Here is a 21204-nt window from a genome sequence, read left to right as displayed (position 1 = left end):
GAAGCGATCGACACCAGGTCTCTGTTGGATGCATCAGAAGACGCCATTAAGAAAGATCTGGACAAGTGTCAGGTAGCAATGGCCAATCACCAGCCTCAGATGCTGGTCGCCGGGGCAACCAGCATCGCCCGACGAGCCAATCGGATCCTGCTGGTGGCAAAACGAGAGGTGGAGAACTCGGAGGACCCGAAGTTCAGAGAAACGGTGAAAGCGGCTTCCGACGAGCTCAGCAGAACCATCTCACCAATGGTCATGGACGCCAAAGCCGTGGCCGGCAACATACAGGACCAAGGTGAGACACACAGAGAGAAGTTCACTTCATTGTGGAAGCCACTACATGATAGAGACTTGTAGTTAGGCTTTTTGAACTGGGTCAGAAAGCAACCACCCTATGGTTGACAAAAGCCCAATTTATAGGCACTTCTTCCCATTAAGTTTGGGAGGATGGCATTTATTGTGAATCGAGACACTGAAAACACAAGCGGGAAATGAGCGTGTAAATAAACACTGTGCTGCGCTTCTCTCTGAAACACACAGTGCATATTTATTTAAATTGTACTAAGCCATATTAGGGGTGTGTGATATATATATCGTCTATGATAATATTGTGTTTGTTGTTTAAATGATGTGCGATCTGACATTATCGAGGATGTCCCTCACTTTACATAACACACATGCACACATACACTATGTGATGTAATCTAGTAGGATAGACTAGTGCGCTTGTGCATTTACAGCGCACGCTTTCACTGTGTGATTTACTCTATTAAAATGCATTTATAATGCCCTCAATATTCAAGATAAGGGGCAAAAATACCTCTGTATGTCTTTTATATTTATATAATTTAATATAGTTAATCTCACATAAAAGAGTGCCTTATTTCTCCAAATATCAGCATGATTACAAATGTGATATTGATTTTATACAACAGTTCAATAAACAATTAGTTAATATTAAGTGACTTACATTTTGAACACAATATTGCCTGTTTTTGCTCCAATTTTGCCAACAAATGTAGTTCCAAACAAAGTGAATGAACGAATCATTTGAATGAATGATTCAATGACTCATTGAGAGTCAAATGCTTCGTTCCTGAATGAATCAGCCGTTCGGATGAATCGGTTGAAACTCAATGACTCATTAACAGTGACTTGCTGCCACCTACTGGCGGTGTGAATTTCATATTTGAAGTATCTTTTCATTTTTTTAAATCATTCCAAAATATCAGTACTCAATGTTTTATGTTTAAAACATCAAAACATTATTTCTGCATTTGTAACTGCAGGTTAAATGCGTTCATGTCCCTCTGAGCTGCATTAAACAGTGAGTGTATATTCAGCTTCTGTGGTTCCTCTGCATTGCAAAGATCAGTTTTGTTGATACGGATTTCATTTGATTGGTAACAGCCCTAGTGTCTTATTATTCTAACTGATTTTATTGATTAAATGTAAGAATTTGAGACAAAAACGAATGCATACATTTAATTAGGCTAAAAATATGGCTTTATAAAGGTAAAAATGCTATTTAAACTCATTGGAAAATATAATTTCAGGTCACAAACCTGCCAAGTTACCAGCACAATAAACAAATGACAGTAACACTTTACATTAGTTAACTACGTTAATTAGCATTAACTAATAATGACCTGCACTTATACAGCATTTATATTTCTTAGTTTATGTTAATTTCAACATTTACTACTTTATTAAAATCTTGTTAACATTAGTAAATGCACTGTGAACTAGCATGAACAAACAATGAACAGCTTTATTTTTGATTAAATAACATTAACAAAGATGAATAAATACAGTAACAAATGCATTACTCATGGTTCGTTCATGTTAGTTAATACATTAACTAATGAACCTTATTGTAAAGTTGGTAACACTTTATTTTACAGTGTCCTTGTTACATATGTTGCATGCACTTACCATAGTAATAACAGTAAATTATGCATAATTACATGCAACTAACCCTCAACTAACCCTAATCCTTCCCTAACCCTATAGTAAGTACATGTAGTTAATTAATATTACTCAGTGCTTAAATATATAATTACACTGTAACAATGACACCTTAAAATAAAGTGTAACCATAAAGCGTTACCCAAATGACAATTAAGCAAAATATCGTCTAATTATCGTTGTTATCGATAAAATCCAAGAAAATATCGAGATATATACGTTTTTGGCAATACGTTTTTTGTCTCTATTCATCATGCGACCCTCGTCATGACCCTTGTCTTCCTCGCCAGGCCTTCAGAGGGGCTTCCTGGACTCGGGTTATAAGATCCTGAGTGCCGTGGCTAAAGTGAGGGAGTCGTTCCAGCCGCAGGAGCCGGACTTCCCTCCTCCACCTCCAGACCTGGAGCAGCTGCAGGTCAGATTCACCGCAGACTCCTGCATGCTCTCACATTTACAGTTAGCAGACGCTTTTATCCACATGAGGACAACAGAAGAGGTTCAACTAATGGGTTAGTTCACCCAAAAATGAAAATCCTGTCAGTAATTACTCTCCCTTATGTTGTTCCAACCCTGTAAGGCTTTCGTTCATCTTCAGAACACAAATTAAGATATTTTTGATTAAATCTGAGAGCTGTCTCACTCCTCCATAGGCTTCTCTGTTATTGAAACTTACTATTGAAAAGTTAGTAAAGACAATGTTTAAAATAGTCCAAGTGACTGCAGTGGCTCAACCTTAAGTTTATCAATGACGAGAATTACTTTTTTACGTCAGAACGGAGGCTCACTATTGGCCAGCATCTCACACATGACCAGCGTCGGCCAATAGTGAGCCTCCGTTCTGATGTATAACCCAGAAGCGCTGCACTGTTACACTACGTGAACTCACTCAGAGAAACACAGAAGAACATGAAGAGTTGAATAAAGTCGTTATTTTGGGGGGTTTTTGCACACAAAAAGTTTATGTAAACTTAAGGTTGAGCCACTGTAGTCACTTGGACTATTTTAACGATGTCTTTACTCACTTTCTGGGATGGCCGATATCGATCCCATAGAAGCCTATGGAGGAGTGATCCAGCTCTCAGATTTAATCAAAAATATCTTAATTTGTGTTCTGAAGATGAACGAAAGTCTTACAGGGTTGGAACAACATGAGGGAGAGTAATTACTGACCGAATTTTCATTTTTGGGTGAACTAACCCTTTAACAATAGGACAACAGGTTTCAGATTTCAGCTCGTGAGCATCGTAAACATTGTAGGATTTTTGATGTAGGATGCTGCTAGTTTTTATTATTGGAATGTTGTTATATTCTGATTATTGTATGCTATGTACTGTGTTGTGTGTGATCGAAGTTGTGTCATGTTTTCAGAGACAAATTTCCCAGGAATGGGACTATAAAGTAAAGTAAACAAACGCTGTTTCCTAGTAACTACAACTGATACGAATATACAATACAAAAACACTTACAGTTAGTGTCACCTCCTGTTGCTTGACTGCTTCTTTCTAATGAGTGCTTCAGTACACACTGTATAAATAGCGTGAACTGGCTCAGGTCACGCCACACTACCGAAACTGTTTACCACATTAAACATGCACTCATTACACAGGGAAGAGTTTAAACATGAATGCTGGTTCTTCTTCAGATCAGCGACACCGCGGCTCCGCCGAAACCGCCCCTGCCGGAGGGTGAAGTGCCTCCGCCCAGACCTCCACCACCCGAGGAGAAGGACGAGGAGTTCCCGGAGACGCAGGCCGGAGAAGTGATCAGCGAGCCCATGATGGTGGCGGCCCGGCAGCTGCACGACGAGGCCCGCAAGTGGTCCAGCAAGGTCAGTCCCAAAGAGTCTGCCGGATGGGTTTGGCTCCATGCGGGTTATTAAAACCCTCATCCTTCCTGCGGGTCATTTTGACCCGGAATCTTTTTTTGAATTTATTTATTGTTTTTTACAAATTGAGTGTTCATTCGGAGGGGTCCAATACCCCAGGACTTTTGTCGCAATTGAACCATGAATACGCACCAAAAACATTTAATGGATTTGAGGAGTTTTGTGATTGAAATAATAAAAAAAAGTAACAAATCCTTCCCTCGCGAGTCATTTTGACCCCCATAGGATTGAATGGAATGCGAGGAATGCTTCAATACACATAGAAAAAGCTAAAAATGCTAAAAATTCTAACTAAACATGCAAAAACTTAACCAAAAAATTATTTTATAATGTCTACATGTGTATCTGAATGCACACTGAAGAGAAACTGACTTTAGGACCCAGCAGAACAGCTCTTTTGCTCCATATAGAGCTATGAGGCCATCTAGTGGCTAGAGTCATGAAATATCATGTTATATTATTATTTTTCCACAAGAGGTCGGCAAAGACACCAGTTGAAAGAATATGTGCTTAAATTACTAAATTATTATTTATTTATTATTTATTGATCAAATCTAGTAATTTAGAGGTAAAAAATAGAAAACATATAATCAAAATTAAATAAAATAAGCTTTCTGGACAAAAAAAAAAAAAATTATAATTTGGGGTTTTCAGGTCATTTGGACCCGCGAGGGAAGGATTTTGAGGGAAGGATTTGAGGGAAGGATGAGTTAAACGATGACTGTTTTTGCAGGGTAATGACATCATCGGCGCCGCCAAGCGCATGGCTCTGCTGATGGCCGAGATGTCTCGACTGGTCCGAGGAAGCGGCGGGAATAAGAGAGCGCTCATCCAGTGTGCCAAAGACATCGCCAAAGCCTCCGACGAGGTCACGCGCCTCGCCAAAGAGGTCGCCAAGCAGTGTACGGACAAACGCATACGAACAAACCTTCTGCAGGTAATCAGAGCAAAGCACTGTGGGAAGACAAGTCCATAGCAGGACTGATGACACATGGGTTGATGTGGTTTTGCAGTCTGGGAAGTCTGAGAAAGGCTCAAAAGCAAACCAGACTGAGACCAAATAGAAGAGATTGTTGTGGATTTTAGGTCTGCACTATTTGGGGGGGAATGTCATTATGGTTTTTATGATAAAAAAAAAGTTGTGATTGTGATTTAAAATGCAATTTCCGAGTTTACTGTGCTTGTTTGTTGGGTTTGGCCAATTTTATGGTTAGCAAACTGCATTACAGCAGTGCTGGGGATTTTGATTCATCTAAACGACTCTTTTGAATCTATTCACCGAAACAATTTGTCTTTTTTTGTCTTTTTTTACACCCCTTTCAACAAGATTCACTCACACATGCGGTTCATTCAATAGATGACTCGTTCAGGAAAGCGGCACATTCGCTCAATTGGCTCAACTGATAATGAAACTAAGGCTGCGCTGATACCGATAACCGATAACTCTTTATATTTAAAAGCCGATAACCGATATATATTGGCCGTTAAAGCTAAATCCAAGTTTTTATATAATTTTTGAGAGGCTGATTACAAAAACAAATGTCTCGCAGTTAAAATCCATGTCTCAATCACACAATTATAATATTCTCATTATAATTTTATATAGCCTATATGACAGACCTGCGCTGAAAATGTTGCACTTTGCCGTATTTTCCTTTTTTGAAGTGATTCCAATCATATTTCAAGCGATTCAAAACCATCATGTTGAACAGTGCGCATCTGACGTGTCTCAGCTGAAGGAAATAATACATTATTTATCGCCTTTAATATATCGGCCAAATTTTCTTATCGGGCAGATAACGATAATATTAAAAATAAACATATATCGTCCGATACCGGTATGATGGCCGATATATCGTGCATCCTTAAATGAAACCATGAAAAATGAGCTAGTGCATGGAAAGGAATGAGAGAAATTTCACTTCTGCACAAGATGCACTTTATGACTGTTTGTTCTTGTAAAAATGACTTTCTGTAGGTGTGTGAGAGGATTCCTACCATCAGCACACAGCTGAAGATCCTCTCCACTGTGAAGGCCACCATGTTGGGACGCACCAACATCAGCGAGGAGGAATCAGAGCAGGTCAGACCTCAAACCCTCTGCCGTTTCTCCTTTACAGTCAGGAACCCGTCTGAATGTGTGCTGGTTCTCTCGTAGGCCACGGAGATGCTGGTCCATAACGCGCAGAACCTGATGCAGTCGGTGAAGGAGACGGTGAGAGAAGCCGAGGCCGCCTCCATCAAGATCCGCACAGACGCCGGGTTCACCCTGCGCTGGGTCCGCAAGACACCCTGGTACCAGTGAGCCAACAACCAGTGCACATATCCCAGCATGCACTGTCCAGGTCATCAGTGTCAGTGCAGACGTCTCATCCACCTCGTGGACTGAACTATTCCTCTATCAAAACCGCTGTTCTTGAATGTCATTGAGTGTAAAAAAACATTGCTTTTCTAATTTGCGAAGAATGATTTATTTTGTTTTGATTGATCCCGGTTAGGAGGGAAAATTTCACATTAGTCATTATTTTCATTCTTTTTTTCTTTTCTTTTTTTTAATAAAATGTGGATCTATCCAGCCTTGTTTTCACCCTTTGAATGTATTATTAAATGTCACCAACAAAACGTCTTTACAAACAAACAAACAAGCACAGATTTTGGATTATAAAATCCTCATAATGTGCTATTTAATGAAAAGTGTTGATGACCGCATATTAATGCCCTAATGTTGGAAACTGGTTAGTGGATTAAACCTTTCATTCAGGGACGACGCTGCAAACTCTACGATACAAGTACTGAAATGAAGAGGTAATACGACCTGGTGCTTCCTGTAATCTATGCAAAACCAGTCCGTTTGCATTATATATTTCCACACAAACACACACACACTTATATTTCCACTAAGACATCACTGTGCTAAATACACTACTAAAATCTCTTGCAGAATGCACACTCAAGTATATTTATATGAGTGATAATATGCATATATTTGCCTTTTTTATCATTGAGGAGACCAGAAGATTTAATGTAAATAATGTGTTCATCTTTAAAGACAGCCTGTAAGACCTAATGTGCCTTGTCATAATAAAAAGAACTTATTATCAGCTGAATCATGTGTGGGACTATATTTGTTGATATGATCTTTTTAAATATGCAATAGACTGGCTCTCTAAATTTAAAGCAATTTATTCAACATTAATGGCTTTTATCGTATTGTTGCCACTGACACTTAAGTCCGTGCTTTGCAGTTTTTACCACAGTTAATCAGTTATGATATCCGTTATGTTCTAACAATTGGCAATTTTGCAATTGGCTTTTTGACATGTAGTGCAATATCCACAATTAAAGTTAAAAAGGGTTTTCTGAAGACAGGGTTGTTATAGTTAACTAAAAATAAAATAGAATAAAAAGTACTTTTTTTTATTTTAGTTAGTTGTCAAAGCAACATTTCTCGTCTTCATTTAGTTCAACTTGATGGACTAAAATAACTCAAATTAAAACTGAAATAAAAATGAATTAAAACTATATAGACATTTTAAAAAACGAACTAAATTACTTAAATAACTACAATTACAATTGGAAATAAAATTAAAACTATATTTTATAAAATAATATAATAGTGTCTCGATACTAAAATAACTCTTTGAATGTAAGACAGAAACATAATTAAGGAGAAATTTAATAATAGAATATATATTATTATATAGTATTAATTTCTCCAGTATTTTTTTAAATGAAATATTTACATTTCAAAACTCTTACAAACTCAATTTGAGTGAATCATTTTCATTTATCCTTTAATTAATATTGCAATTTAATCTGAGCTCATCCTCTATGAGCTCATCTCCCTATGTTTTTATGAACATATGCAACAAATCTAACTTTTATGTGCGAGTACATGTATAAACACCAGTGTTACGGTATTAATAGGTGCATCAACTATGGTATTTATGTTATGTAAGGAGAATTTTTTACAGATACAGGCAAAATAACCCTTACAATAATACATATTTTGATGTATACTGCATGATTACCATGGAATTGATTAATGCAACTTGTTAAATGCATCAGCACAAAACAGAAGATGACAATGGCAAACTGATCTGAGAGCAGCCGGAGAGTCTGTCAGTGTGAGAAGAAGATGTCGGTGTGTGACTGTACTGGCGGCTCGCGCGCGCAGAAGGCGTTGAGGTAAACACACACACACACACACACACACACTGAAAACACCGACATGCGTCATGCACTCGAGTAATTTATGATTTGATATGCAGAAATAAACCTAATGCAATGTATGTTTGATGGTTGCACTGCTGCCTGAACAAAATGTACCAGCAGCGCATCCCTTCCTCTGCGCGTGCATGTTTGCATATTTGACATCATAACGTCATATGCGACAGAGTTCATGCATGTTGTTTAGAGATAATTTTGATCTCTCCTGTCTGTCTGTCAGACGCATGCAGTGCACGCGCGACACATGTAACGATAGTAACATATAAAACACATGCGGGCTAGTCAGCCAACCGTGATGGATCTATTGATCCGCCCATGCGTGTGATGTAACCAATCATCTGGAACTCTGGAGGGATTTCGGCTTCCGGGTTGTGTGTAGAGTGTGTGTGGAGGACTAGACGCACGCGCTCGCAGCGTGGACGGGGCGCGAGAGCATAGAATCAGTTTTACTGCAGACAATCAGTGTGTGTGTGTGTGAGATCATGCCGACAGTCAGGTACAGTAAAGCAGTGTCACTTCACTCAGTCTCTCTGGTTGTGTTCTTCCGGGTTGGGAATTGTGTGTTTTTAATGATGCAACGCTCTTTTTTTCCTCATTTGTGACATTAAGAAATACAATTGTATGTGTGTGTGTGTGTGTGTGTGTGTGTGTGTGTGTGTGTGTGTGTGTGTGTGTGTGTGTGTGTGTGTGTGTGTATGTATGTATGTATGTATGTATGTATGTATGTATGTATGTATGTGTGTATGTGTGTGTGTGTGTGTGTGTGTGTGTGTGTGTGTGTGTGTATGTATGTGTGTGTAAGTATGTATGTCAGTCACAAACATACATACAAGGCTGTTGATAGATTTTGAAAATGACAGAACTTGAATGACAACTTGCAATCACAATTATTCAGTTTTTTGTTGATCTTTAAGTGTCAGATTAATGTGCAGGTATGATATAGCCTATGGCAGAATGCATGTGCACATGTACATTCACTGATCACTTGTGGCAGTTTTCATTCCAATTCCCTGACAAATTGATACTTGTCAATGTTTCACGTGAAGAATGTTGGCCATCCTGTATAGTTTTGGTGGTTTGTGTGTGTGTGTGTGTGTGTGTGTGTGTGTGTGTGTGTGTGTGTGTGTGTGTGTGTGTGCTGCATGTGTTTAGTCAGCACTATAGCATGTGTTCTGCGCTGTAAACACATTCCCATGTAAAACCCATTAAACACACACTATATGTTCCAATATTAGATTTCAGGGTGTGTTAACTTTTCACAGTGTTAATTATGAAAAAGCACTTTAAAGGCCTGTAAATCTTTTGTTGTTAACTTTTTGCAAGCTTGCATTTAAAGCTGGCATAATATGCAACCGGTTCGATGTGTAAAATGGACATTTGTCAGGCTAATATTAGAAGAGTCACTTTAAACCTGTAAAGAGTAAAGTAAGCTTCACATTAGTGAGGACTGTACATCTAAAACCTGTCCTGACCTACAATGTCCGTTTCACCGTATAAAAAGAGTAAGATTCTGGGGTGTGTGTGTGTGTGTGTGGCTCTCCTGCTAATAAGCCCACCTTCCATTCCAAGGGTTCATGTCTCAAAGGCCGTGTCACTGAACCCGATCATGTGACCTCCACCTGTTACTCTCTCAGAATGGATATTAAAGGAATAGTTCCCTCAGGAATGAAGGTTCTGAATATCCTCCTTAATGTCTTTCCAAACACTTGAAATTACTTCAGTGGAACAAAAAAGGAGAAAATTAGCAGAATGTTCATGCTGTTCTCATGCATGCAATTACAGTAAATTAAGACTGAATTAAGTCAAACTCTAAAAATGGCTAGAGGAGATGCAATATTCTGCGGTATAAAAGGAGTAGTTCACCTCAAAATGAAAATTTCCTGATAAGTTACTCACCCCAATGACATCCAAGATGTTCATGTCTTTCTTTCTTCAATGGAAAAGAAATTCCAAGTTTTTTGAGGAAAACATTTCAGGATTTTTCTCTATATTTTGTTGAATGCATTACTGCGTTAAATACTTGCAAAAAAGAACTTCTTAGTAGAAATAAAAATAAAAACATGCAAGGCCTGGAAAAAGTAACGTAATGCATTACTTTCAATAAAAAGTAACTAAGGAAAGTAATTAGTTACTTTTTAAGGGAGTAATGCAATATTGTATTATATTACTTTTAAAAGTAACTTTCCCCAACATTATACAGATTATGAATGAGGGTTAGTAAGTTGCAGAATTGTTACATTATATGCAACTAAAGTCATGTTTATTTATGTAGCATATTTCATATGCAATGGTAATTCAAAGTGCTTTAAATAAAAGTGAATAAAAAGTACATATCAGTGTGTTATTGTAAGATGTTTTCCTCTCATGTGTGTGTGTGTGTGTGTGTTGCAGTCAGAACGCTCTGTTTGGGATGGGGAATCCGCTGCTGGACATCTCTGCAGTGGTGGATAAGGATTTTCTTGATAAGTGAGTAGTGACGTAACTGTGTGTGTGTTTCAAGGTCATACGTGCACCGCTGTTCTTATGATCGATACGCTTCTGTGATCACAACCTGAGACTGTATGGATTTCCTTGAGCTCTGTTAGTGTAATTATTCATCAATAACTAACGTGTGTGTGTGTGTGTGTGCAGGTATGGATTGAAGCCCAATGATCAGATCCTGGCAGAGGATAAACATAAAGCTTTGTGAGTGACATTATTCATTGAAAGTGTTTGCAATGTTGCTTATTTTTATATCACCAGCAAAATCTTTGAATATACAGGACTGGTCAAAAGTTCTGAATAGATTTGTGATGTTTTTGTAAGAAGTCTCTTCTGCTTACCAAGGCTGCATTTATTTGATCAAAATACAGTAAAACAGTAATATTGTGAAATATTATTACAATTTAAAATAACTTTTCCACTTGAATATATTTCATATTTTTGTAGAAACTGTGATTTATATATATATATATATATATATATATATATATATATATATATATATATATATATATATATATATATATATATATATATATATATATATTACAGAATTCTTTGACAAATAGGAAGTTGGAAAGAACAAAATTTCTTTGAAATTGAATCTTTTGTAACATTTAATAATGTCTTTACTGTCACTCTTTATCAATGCAATGCTTCCTTGCTGAATAAAAGTATTAATTTAGTTTCTTTCTTTTTTTAAATATTACTTACCATAAACTTTTGAATGGTAGTGTATCACGGTTTCCACAAAAATATGAAGCAGCACATTTTCATTTCAACACTGATAAAAATAAGAAATGAAATAAGATATTCACATTGAAAATAGCTATTTTTAATTGCAAAAATATTTCATAATATCACTCATTAATTGATCAAATAAATGCAGACATGGTGAGCAGAAGAGACTTCTTTCACAAACATTAAAAAATCGTAAAAAAACGGTACTGTATCATAAATATTTGATATTTAGCCCAGCCATAGTTATATCATATTATGAAAGCTAAAGACAAATGGCACAAACAACATATTAGGAAAATGAAAAAGTATTGGTGATAAAATACAAACTAGAAATAAGTGATATTTTCTTTGTTTGTTCATGTTCAACCATTGCACAAATGTATATATATATATATATATATATATATATATATATATATATATATATAAACTGTATTATAACTACACATTTAATAACTAATTAAAATGTTTTAATTAGTGCTTTATTTATAGGTTTCTTAACATATTACAAAATTCCAACCATTCCAGAGCACAGTTGTACAATTTAACGTAGAGAAAAAGGGGGAAAAAAGCGTAAGATCAGAAGATAAGCAGGGATCCAGGACATACCTAATATAAAGGGAACAATTATTAACCCCAAATAAGAATGTTCAAATATACCCAATACAGTATCAAATATGCAAAAATTACCCCTCAACCCCCAATTAAACTGTATTAGAGCAGAAAAGCAGAATGGTGAAAGTAGTTTTAGTGTTGTACCGTCTCTGGCCTGTAGAGAGCAGCAGCGACTTCTCTTTACATTCTGTACCTACAGGAATCAAACCTGAGCTTCATCTCGTCAGGATCTCTCTAACATTAAAGAAAAGCCTTCTGGTGTTTGTGCTGCAGGTTTGATGAGATCGTGAACAAGAGTAAAGTGGAGTATCATGCCGGTGGATCCACACAGAACTCCGTCAAAATCGCTCAGGTAAGTCTGGGACTCTTATATGTGTGTCTATCAGGAGATCACTCCAGCAGAACTCCAGAATAATCTCGTGTGTTTGATATCTCCTCTCTCTCCCTCTCAGTGGATGATCCAGGAGCCGCACAAGGTGGCCACGTTCTTCGGCTGTATAGGAACGGATCACTTCGGAGAGATTCTGAAGCAGAAAGCGGCTGAAGCTCACGTTGATGCTCATTATTATGAACAAGGTCAAGAACCGACAGGAACGTGTGCGGCCTGCATTACTGGAGACAACAGGTCAGAAACACACACACTTATACACGTGTGTGTGTAGAAGAAGTCGGGTAATATACTAGCATTCAAAAGATTTTTAGAAAGAAGTCTCGTCTGCTCACCAAGCCTGCATTTATTTGATCAAAAATTAGTACATATTAATTAGTATATATTTTATTAATTATTTAGTTTTTAAAAGCACTGATCTGGAGTAGCACCTGATGAAATTTCGTTGTGTTAATACACTGTATTTATGCAATGACAAATAAAGCATGAATACAATAAAAATTGTGAAATATAATTTCAATTTAAAACAGCTGTTTTCTATGTGAATAATATATATAGTAAAGTGTAATTTATTAAGCTGAATTTTCAGCATCATTACTCCAGTCTTCAGTGTCACATGACCCTTCAGAAATCATTCTAATATGCTGATATGATGCTCAAAAACTATTCTGATTATTATCAATGTTGATGTTGTTGCTTCATATTTTTTTGTAAACTCATTTTTGTTTAAAGGGATATTTCACCGCTGGAAAGATGAATGTATATTTAAATTGGGTCATTTATGTAGTAGAAATGTGAAATTATTTTAGAAGTTGGTGCCTTCTAGACGGAGAAAAGCCAGAAAATGTATTTTTGGCTCATGTGGATGAAAGACTACAACTCCCAGAATGCACTTGCTTCGCTGTCCTATGAGGCCACTCCTAAGCCACGCCTCCCGGTTACAGAGGGCAGTATCGGGAGAAATGATACAGCTAGGCTACTAGTGACTCGAAACTGAAGAGACGGCGTTTTATCGTGAGATCCCCCTATGGGCGGGTTGAAGACATGCGGGACGAGCGCCTCCTACTGGCTGGAGTCTCTCGCCTCTGGACAAACAAGCCTCTGATGAGCTAAATGACGATTTTTCCGTCATCTGAGGTTTTTTTCCAGACACACAATACAGAAATCTCTCGTCTCAGGGGGACATGAGGGAGGGAAGCACGGTCAATAGAAGATACTACCGGGTTTCTACTGATACAAAGCTTAATGCTAATCGGTGAAGTATCCCTTTAAGGATTCTTTGACAAAGTTCAAAAGAAATATAATCTTTTGTAACATTATAAATGTCTTTACTGTTACTATTGATCCATTCAATGCATCATTGATGCATAAAAGTATTAATTTCTTTTAAAAATTCTTACAAACCTTTGGTACAATGGTAGCATAGCATATATGAATGAAATCTTTTTAATCATAATTCATACTAAGAGAAATGACAAGCTTTGAATGAAATCAGAGATCAAAACATTATAATGTACCTAATGCGCTGTTTTATCCACTGATATAAACATTTTATAGCAGATAATGGCTGATACTGTAAAACGATCCATATTTTACATGTTCAAATCAAATACAGCATTATAACAATGTAACCGTAACTATGGTAACAGCTTAATACTTCAGATTATTTCTTATTTTTTCTCACAGCTTGATATTTCACTATCAATTATGCTGGACTGGTCCAGGATGATCGCCATCATTTCCATTATTATTATTTTTTATATGTCTGTCCTATTAAAAAGAATAATAATAATGGAAATTATGGCGATACTGATAACATCACCATATATAGTTGCATCTCTATAGAGTGTTAAAAGACGACTGTATGATCCATCAGTGGATTAATGCAGTTTCTCCTATGATTTATGCTGTTTATTACAATCTGTCTGTACTGAATTAATATATAATGTTCCATAGTGATTTCAGGCTCGATGTTTGACTATTACTGTGTGTTTGTAGGTCTCTGATTGCAAACCTGGCAGCAGCAAACTGCTATAATAAAGAGAAACATCTGGATGTTGATCGCAACTGGAGTCTGGTGGAGAAAGCTCGAGTTTACTACATCGCAGTAAGGGATTCACACTTGCATTATGCTAGTTTGAATGTGCAAATGAGAGAATAGAAACGAATGATGTTGAATAATCCAAAACATTTTCTGGTCAAAATGCTCATCTTGTTACAGTATAAGTCTGATAAGTATGAATCTGACCCCTGATCTCCGTCCTGAAGGGTTTTTTCCTGACCGTGTCTCCAGACTCCATCCTCAAAGTGGCCAAACACGCGTCTGACAACAACAAGATCTTCGGCCTCAACCTCTCGGCCCCCTTCATCAGCCAGTTCTTCAAAGAGCCGCTGATGAAGGTCATGCCGTACGTCGACATCATCTTCGGAAACGAGACGGTGAGTCTTCAGATCATCAGGGTGTTTAAACGGCTCACAAAAACACTTAAAGTCTCCCTATAGTCAATGATTTTATCCCTTAAAACTCATCTTTGATCACCAAAATTACATATTTAAATTTTTTTTCTTGAAAAAATTCTTAAAATATCTTGAATGTAACTCGACACCCATGCCTCATTTAGTATGCGCGGTTCTATGAATATGCAAATGAGCCCCGCCTCCACTCACTCAGCTCAGAGATCCACTGGTTGGCGATCACACGTTGATCTGATTGGTTACAAGGTAGTTTGTGACGTCAGAAACACCAGCGATTTCAAAGCGTGTTTTTGAGACTGTCTTTGGTTCACTGCAGTTTTAAGGAGAAAATACTCAGCAATGGTGTCGACTTATGAATTTACACATGGTTTGTCTTAAAGCATATTAAAAACACCACATAGACACATAAACAACATTAAAAGCTGGATTTTCACCACAGGGAGACTTTAAATGTCACGTATGGAGGTTAGATATAAGTTTTTAACTAACCTCCGCACATTAGGTTAGTTCTTTGCACGTCTCTTCTCATTGGCTGCGATGATTGTGTGTTAAACTGATGTTTGTTTTACAGGAAGCCGCTACATTTGCAAAGGAGCAGGGCTTTGAGGTGAGTGAAAAATACTGTAATAATGTTTTTTTCTTCTAGCACAATGAACACAAAAGGGGTAATGTAGACTTGTGAATGAAAGGACTGCTCCTATAACACTCTGTGTCAAGTCACCTTTATTTATATAGCGCTTTTTACAATACAGATTGTATCAAAGCAGCTTCACAGTGATAACATGAAATTAATCATGTTCCATGTTGCATCATCGTCCACCTTAAAGGAACACGCCGACTTTTTGGGACTTCAGCTTATTCATCGAATCCCCCAGAGTTAGATAAGTCCATACATACCCTTCTCATCTCCGTGCGTGCCGTAACTCTGTCTGACGCACCCACCGCTAGCCTAGCTTAGCACAAAGACTGGAGGTAAACAGCTCCAGCTAGCATACTGCTCCCAAAGTGACAAAATAACGCCAACATTTTCCTATTTACATGTTGTGATTTGTATAGTCACAGCGTGTACAAATAACAAGGTCACATGAGACACAGCCATCTTCTAACTGTATACATACTGGGACTATATTCTCAGAGGGCGAAGCACTGCTACTTGGGCGGAGTGATTTGCTCGCAGAAGCACCCGTGGTGAGGAGCAGAGAGTTCGCTCAGAGTTGGAGTAAATCACTCCGCAGAAGTACCAGTGCTTTGCCTTCTGAGAATATAGTTCCCAGTATGTGTACGGTTAGAAGATGGCTGTGTCTCATGTGACCTTGTTATTTGTACACGCTGGCCCTCATTTATCATTCTTGCGTAGAAACGGGCGTATATGTTGGCGTAAGATTATGCTTGCACTCCTCTCACCGCCTGATTTATGAAGCTGTGCGTACCTTTGAAATCCAGGTGTACGCAATACCTGCCCTTGATAAATGCCGCGGCTGAAAACGATCGTCATTAGAATAACACGCCCCTATATATTCACGTCTCCGCTTCCCCCACGCCCTCATTTTACGCCATGGACACACGGAAGACGGCAAAGAAGAGAAACGTGGATGAGCAAATGACCTATCACAATGCATTATTTTACAGCACGTGTTTTGAAACAATTAGCATTTCATTTCGTATCACGTCACATGTATTGGGGTGTACAATAGTGATGATGATGTGATGTGGAGTACCATTCATTCACATTAATAATTGCATGACCATTTGTAATATTCTTATTATTATTATTATTATGATTTTTATTATTAATGACGCTTATTGTTATTTAGAAGAAGAATGTCGTTATTATTATTATTTGTATTATTATTATTATTATTATTATTATTATTTAAAAGAAGAAGAATGTCATTTTTATTATTTTGTCAGTCTGAATAATTTTTTGGTCATTGAAAGCCTTTCATTACTGAACCAGTCCGTGCGCACCTGCCGGGCCTAACCCTGAAGCGTCAGGTAAAGCGCACAGGCTCGCAACTGAAGGAATACATATGCCTACAAATCAAATGCTTTGGTAAAGTCACACAAATTAAACCCTGAAGTCCATGTTGCACAAAAATAAACACTGAAGTTTATAATTACTATGTTGTTGTCATAATATATCATGTCTTTTAGTTTGTCAGTGCGTTTTGTGGTGTTAGGAATTGTTTTTCTGCGCATTTCCACACTAACTCAAAACGTGCGTACATGTACACCACCTCCTGAGCTGGCGTAGGATTTGAGCGTGCCGTACGCCAACGTCCATATTGATAAATCTCAAAGTCACCGTGGTTTTGGGTGTACGCTGGAAATTTGGTGTACGCACTTTTGATAAATGAGTGCCGCTGTGACTATACATGTAAATAGGAAAATGTTGGCGTTATTTTGTCACTTTGGGAGCAGTATGCTAGCTGGAGCCGTTTGCCTCCAGTCTTTGTGCTAAGCTAGGCTAGCGGTGGGTGTGTCAGACAGAGTTACGGCACGCACGGAGATGAGAAGGGTATGCATGGACTTATCTAACTCTGGGGGATACGGTGAATAAGCTAAAGTCCCAAAAAGTCGTTTCTTTAAGTAAGGCAGATCAATAATATTGTTGAATATTAAATGTCCGCAACGAAGCAAGCCAAAAGCCAAGGCAACAGTTAATAAACACTGAATTAATAACTATCATTGTATCAGTGCTGTATAATCTCCCGGTGTTCCTGCAGACTGAAGACATCGCTGAGATCGCACGGAGGGTTCAGTCTCTGCCCAAAGTCAACAAGAACAGGCAGAGGATTGTGGTGTTCACTCAGGGCAGAGAGGACACTGTGGCCACCGTGGGTACGTCCGTCCAGCCAATCAAACGCGCTGATTCAGATGAGGTATCTTCCATAGGTTTTTTATTAATCGTCTTTGTTTGTCTTCTCTTAGGTGATAAAGTGAAAGTGTTTCCCGTTTTAGACATCGACCAGAACGACATCGTGGACACGAACGGTGCTGGTGACGCTTTTGTGGGAGGTAAAAAATTATTCATCAGATAATTTTAGACAATGATAGTTATTAATTCAGTATTTATTAACTGTGCACTCTGTAATATCATGCTAAAGTACACTGTAAAATGTAGAAACTGAAAATAAGACTAGGTTTATTGGAGTACGTTTTACTTTTTTGTCATTTCTTTGTAAATTATTTGTGAACTTTACTAGCAATTTCTGAGTGAAATTTGCCTCAAAGTAAATCCTGCACTGCATTTTTTATCATATGCATGTAATAAATATACAGTATGTATTTATAATGTTTAATTTGCCAAACAATCCACTGTGCAAACTGCCTATGTAAACAGTATTTTAAGGAGAGCGGCCAATGCCGAAAAGTATTGATGATAAATATTTCAATCTAAAGGCAATGTTCCTAGAATTAGTTTTTAATTGAATTATTCATTTACTATTTAATATTAACTGTGCACTCTTTAATATGCTAAAGTACACTGTAAAAAAATATTATTCAAAGCTGTAAATTCAAACGGTTTACAAGAAAATTCCATTTACCTTTTTTTTTAAACTTAATTTCATGTTTAAATTTAATGCATTATTTGACAATTTCCTGTAATTTGTGTAATTTACTAGCAAATTCTGAGTTAAAATAGCTTCAAATTAAATATTTTTTATGATGCATGTATAAAATATACAGATTAAAATATATAATATATATGAAAAATAGTTCAATCTAATTAAACATTGACTCTTTTACCCAATATTTGTGCTGGGGATTTTTATGTTAATGTTGTTACCTTTGCAACATGCTGAAATTTTATTTATTAAAATCACTTTCTCTTGTGCTTCATGTAAATTGTGCTCTGTAGTAAAAAATTATAATAATTTAAGTTGAAAATAAAATTATTAATGGACTACATTTTACAAGAAAAGGTTACACTTTAATTCGATGGTCCACTTTAGATCTCAGTCTTTCTACTTCAAAATTTCACGTTTAATTCAACATTTAGTTACATGCCGTTTCTTTGTAAGAATTTTCACTCAGAAATTGCCAGTAAATTTCACACAGTAAATCCTTAACCAATTTTTTTCAGGGTGGGTTTTCCAAATCAGTCACTTATGAAGTGGTGTTTCACTGCCTATGTAGGGAGTACAGCAGATAGCAAGATGGCTCACTAGGGTTTAGAACAGGGTCGCTATGCCTGCTGAGTAAGACGTGTTCCTGGATCAACATTTTCAACAATCCTGTCTAAAAACATAGTCCTATAGTTATCCCTAAAACCAGAGGGAAATGATAGGTGAATTAAGCCCTATTCGGACGGGACTAGTGTCACATGTAGAGGAGGGGTAGAGTAATAATCACCAGAGCTTCTCAGTGATTTTAGTCCCGTCTGAATGTGCATCTCAGTGATCATGACGGACAGTGTCAGTAAAGATTACAGCGACTTTTACCTTCAGTAAAAAGGTCCGGAAAAATTCCCTCAGGTGACACTAATCCCGTGCGAATAGACCCGCTGTAAATATGTACGTAAATATTTCGTAATTTCCAGTTTAAAAGAAGTTTTCCGCGATATTTCAAGTATGGAGACGCTTGAAGAAGCATCAGTTGTGTTTGAGACACTGGGACGAGTCTGTGGCAAAACTCAAGTGTTTCACACACACCATCAGATCAGAGAGAAGATCGACAGCACTTGTTAGAGGCACGAAACATCTTTTAGCGTTAGCTAAGTGCCTATTACCAACACAATCCAGTCTGAAGTTAATTAATACATCGTTCGACCGGACATAACTGTTTTATATATATAAATATAGGTTATGTGTTTGCGTACGTGATATCAGGAAGCAGCGTAACACACACATGACAACAGAAGTGACGGCGGTGTGTAAATCGAGTTACTCTCCCACTTCTGCTAGTTTTACTGAGATCTCTTATCCAGTGCGAATTAAATTACATTACTCCATCTACCCTGGTAAAGTTAATCCTGCCGAATATGGCTTAAGAAAGTTGTAGAAGTAGCCTACCTAACCCTTGTTGTAAGCCGAAACTCGACATTAACTCTGTAAACCTATCCCTCAAATCTGATTGGTTGATTGGAATGTTGATCCAGGAACTTGTTCTACTTGGTAAAATCACATTCTCCTCTGGGACAAAGCCTATACATTAACATTTAACTACTAATGAACTCTTTGATTGTGTGTCCTGCAGGATTCCTGTCAGAGTTGGTTCAGGAGAAGCCGTTGGAAGAGTGTATCCGCGCAGGGCACTACGCTGCTAATGTCATCATCCGGCGAGCGGGCTGCACCTTCCCTGAGAAACCAGATTTCCACTAACTCCCTCACATCCTCTCCTCTATGATCCCGATATGGAATCTTTACATCTCATTTTCTTTTTTCTTTTGCTGGAGTTCCAGCAACACAACCTGCGTGCCTCTACATTCGTTTACACACGTTTCCTGTTAAACGGGCAGGATTGCGATGACCACATCACTTACACTCCGATGAGTTTGTGTTAAAGTGCGGATTGCCTTTGATCTGTTTTTATGCTTTATTGCAATATCATTCTATATTTAATCTTTAAAGATCCATGATATCATTTTAAGGAAGTGCATTTATATTTTCAAAAACAATAGTGGTAAATTAAATTAACAGGATTAGATAATGGAATTTGTGTTTAGAACGTTTTTGTCTTTCAGGTCTACATTTATTATGAAATACCAAATTATATCTTAAACGCACAATGTTTGAATATGCATAAGCTGTATCTCACGTGGGAAGGTTTTCCACTTGCTCTTTCCTCTTCTGGAACACGACTGTTCAACTGACCAGTTTAATAAAAAGATTTTAACTGTTCCAAACTTGTGCATCTCTGTTTTAAAGTCTGTGCATGAGTGTGTGTGTGTGTGTGTGCGTGCATGAGTGTGTGTGTCTGTGCATTAGTGAGTGTCGGAGTGTGTGTGTACGCGCACATGAGTGTGCATAAGTGTGTGTGCATATGTGTACATGAGTGTGTGTGTGTCTGTGCATTAGTGAGTGTGTATTAGTGAGTGTGTGTGTGTGCATGAGTGTACATGAGTGTGTGTGTATTAGTGAGTGTGTGTGTGTGTGCATCTCTGTTTTAAAGTCTGTGCATGAGTGTGTGTGTGTGTGTGCGTGCATGAGTGTGTGTGTCTGTGCATTAGTGAGTGTCGGAGTGTGTGTGTACGCGCACATGAGTGTGCATAAGTGTGTGTGCATATGTGTACATGAGTGTGTGTGTGTCTGTGCATTAGTGAGTGTGTATTAGTGAGTGTGTGTGTGTGCATGAGTGTACATGAGTGTGTGTGTCTGCATTAGTGAGTGTCTGTGTATTAGTGAGTGTGTGTGTGTGCGCGCATGAGTGTGTGTGTGTGTACATGAGAGTGTGTGTGTGTGTGTGTGCATGTGTGCGCATG

At 37.6% G+C, this 21204-nt stretch overlaps 2 protein-coding genes across 3 annotated transcripts in view; both read left to right on the top strand.

Moving 5' to 3' along the window:
• The window catches only part of vclb (vinculin b), a 38610-nt gene extending 31653 nt beyond the window's left edge, over positions 1–6957 (top strand). Inside the window, exons 16-21 of the mRNA XM_084134699.1 lie at positions 1–292; positions 2256–2380; positions 3608–3793; positions 4584–4787; positions 5829–5933; positions 6009–6957. The exon at positions 1–292 is cut by the window's left edge and continues 11 nt beyond it. Of these exons, the coding sequence (XP_083990825.1) occupies positions 1–292; positions 2256–2380; positions 3608–3793; positions 4584–4787; positions 5829–5933; positions 6009–6155 (1059 nt within the window). The 3' untranslated portion in view covers positions 6156–6957. The remainder of the gene's footprint in view (positions 293–2255; positions 2381–3607; positions 3794–4583; positions 4788–5828; positions 5934–6008) is intronic.
• Positions 6958–7957: 1000 nt separating this feature from the next.
• adkb (adenosine kinase b) lies at positions 7958–20628 on the top strand. 2 transcript variants are annotated; one of them, XM_084134866.1, is made up of 11 exons: positions 7958–8038; positions 10472–10546; positions 10712–10765; positions 12191–12269; positions 12370–12542; positions 14304–14412; positions 14574–14744; positions 15352–15387; positions 17507–17621; positions 17712–17798; positions 19980–20628. In XM_084134866.1, the coding sequence occupies exons 1-11, from the start codon at positions 7989–7991 to the stop codon at positions 20102–20104; spliced, it is 1074 nt and encodes a 357-aa protein (XP_083990992.1). In that variant the 5' UTR covers positions 7958–7988; the 3' UTR covers positions 20105–20628. The 2 variants fall into 2 exon arrangements, with proteins under 2 accessions (XP_083990992.1, XP_083990993.1); XM_084134867.1 differs by lacking the exon at positions 7958–8038 and adding an exon at positions 8254–8576.
• Positions 20629–21204: the final 576 nt, after the last annotated feature.

This window comes from Abramis brama (assembly GCF_963993115.1).
Source record: "Abramis brama genome assembly, chromosome: 14".
Lineage (NCBI taxonomy): Eukaryota > Metazoa > Chordata > Actinopteri > Cypriniformes > Leuciscidae > Abramis > Abramis brama.
The sequence above is the reverse complement of the archived record's forward strand: the minus strand, read 5'-3'. Positions and strand labels throughout refer to the sequence as shown.

Bases quoted from the DNA above. Each gene is read 5' to 3' on its own strand.
- adkb (XM_084134866.1), top strand. From the start codon at position 7,989: ATGTCGGTGTGTGACTGTACTGGCGGCTCGCGCGCGCAGAAGGCGTTG. The intron at 12,543-14,303 runs GTCAGAAACACA...GTGTGTTTGTAG, and splicing joins TGCATTACTGGAGACAACAG to GTCTCTGATTGCAAACCTGG. The intron at 14,413-14,573 runs GTAAGGGATTCA...TCCGTCCTGAAG, and splicing joins CTCGAGTTTACTACATCGCA to GGTTTTTTCCTGACCGTGTC.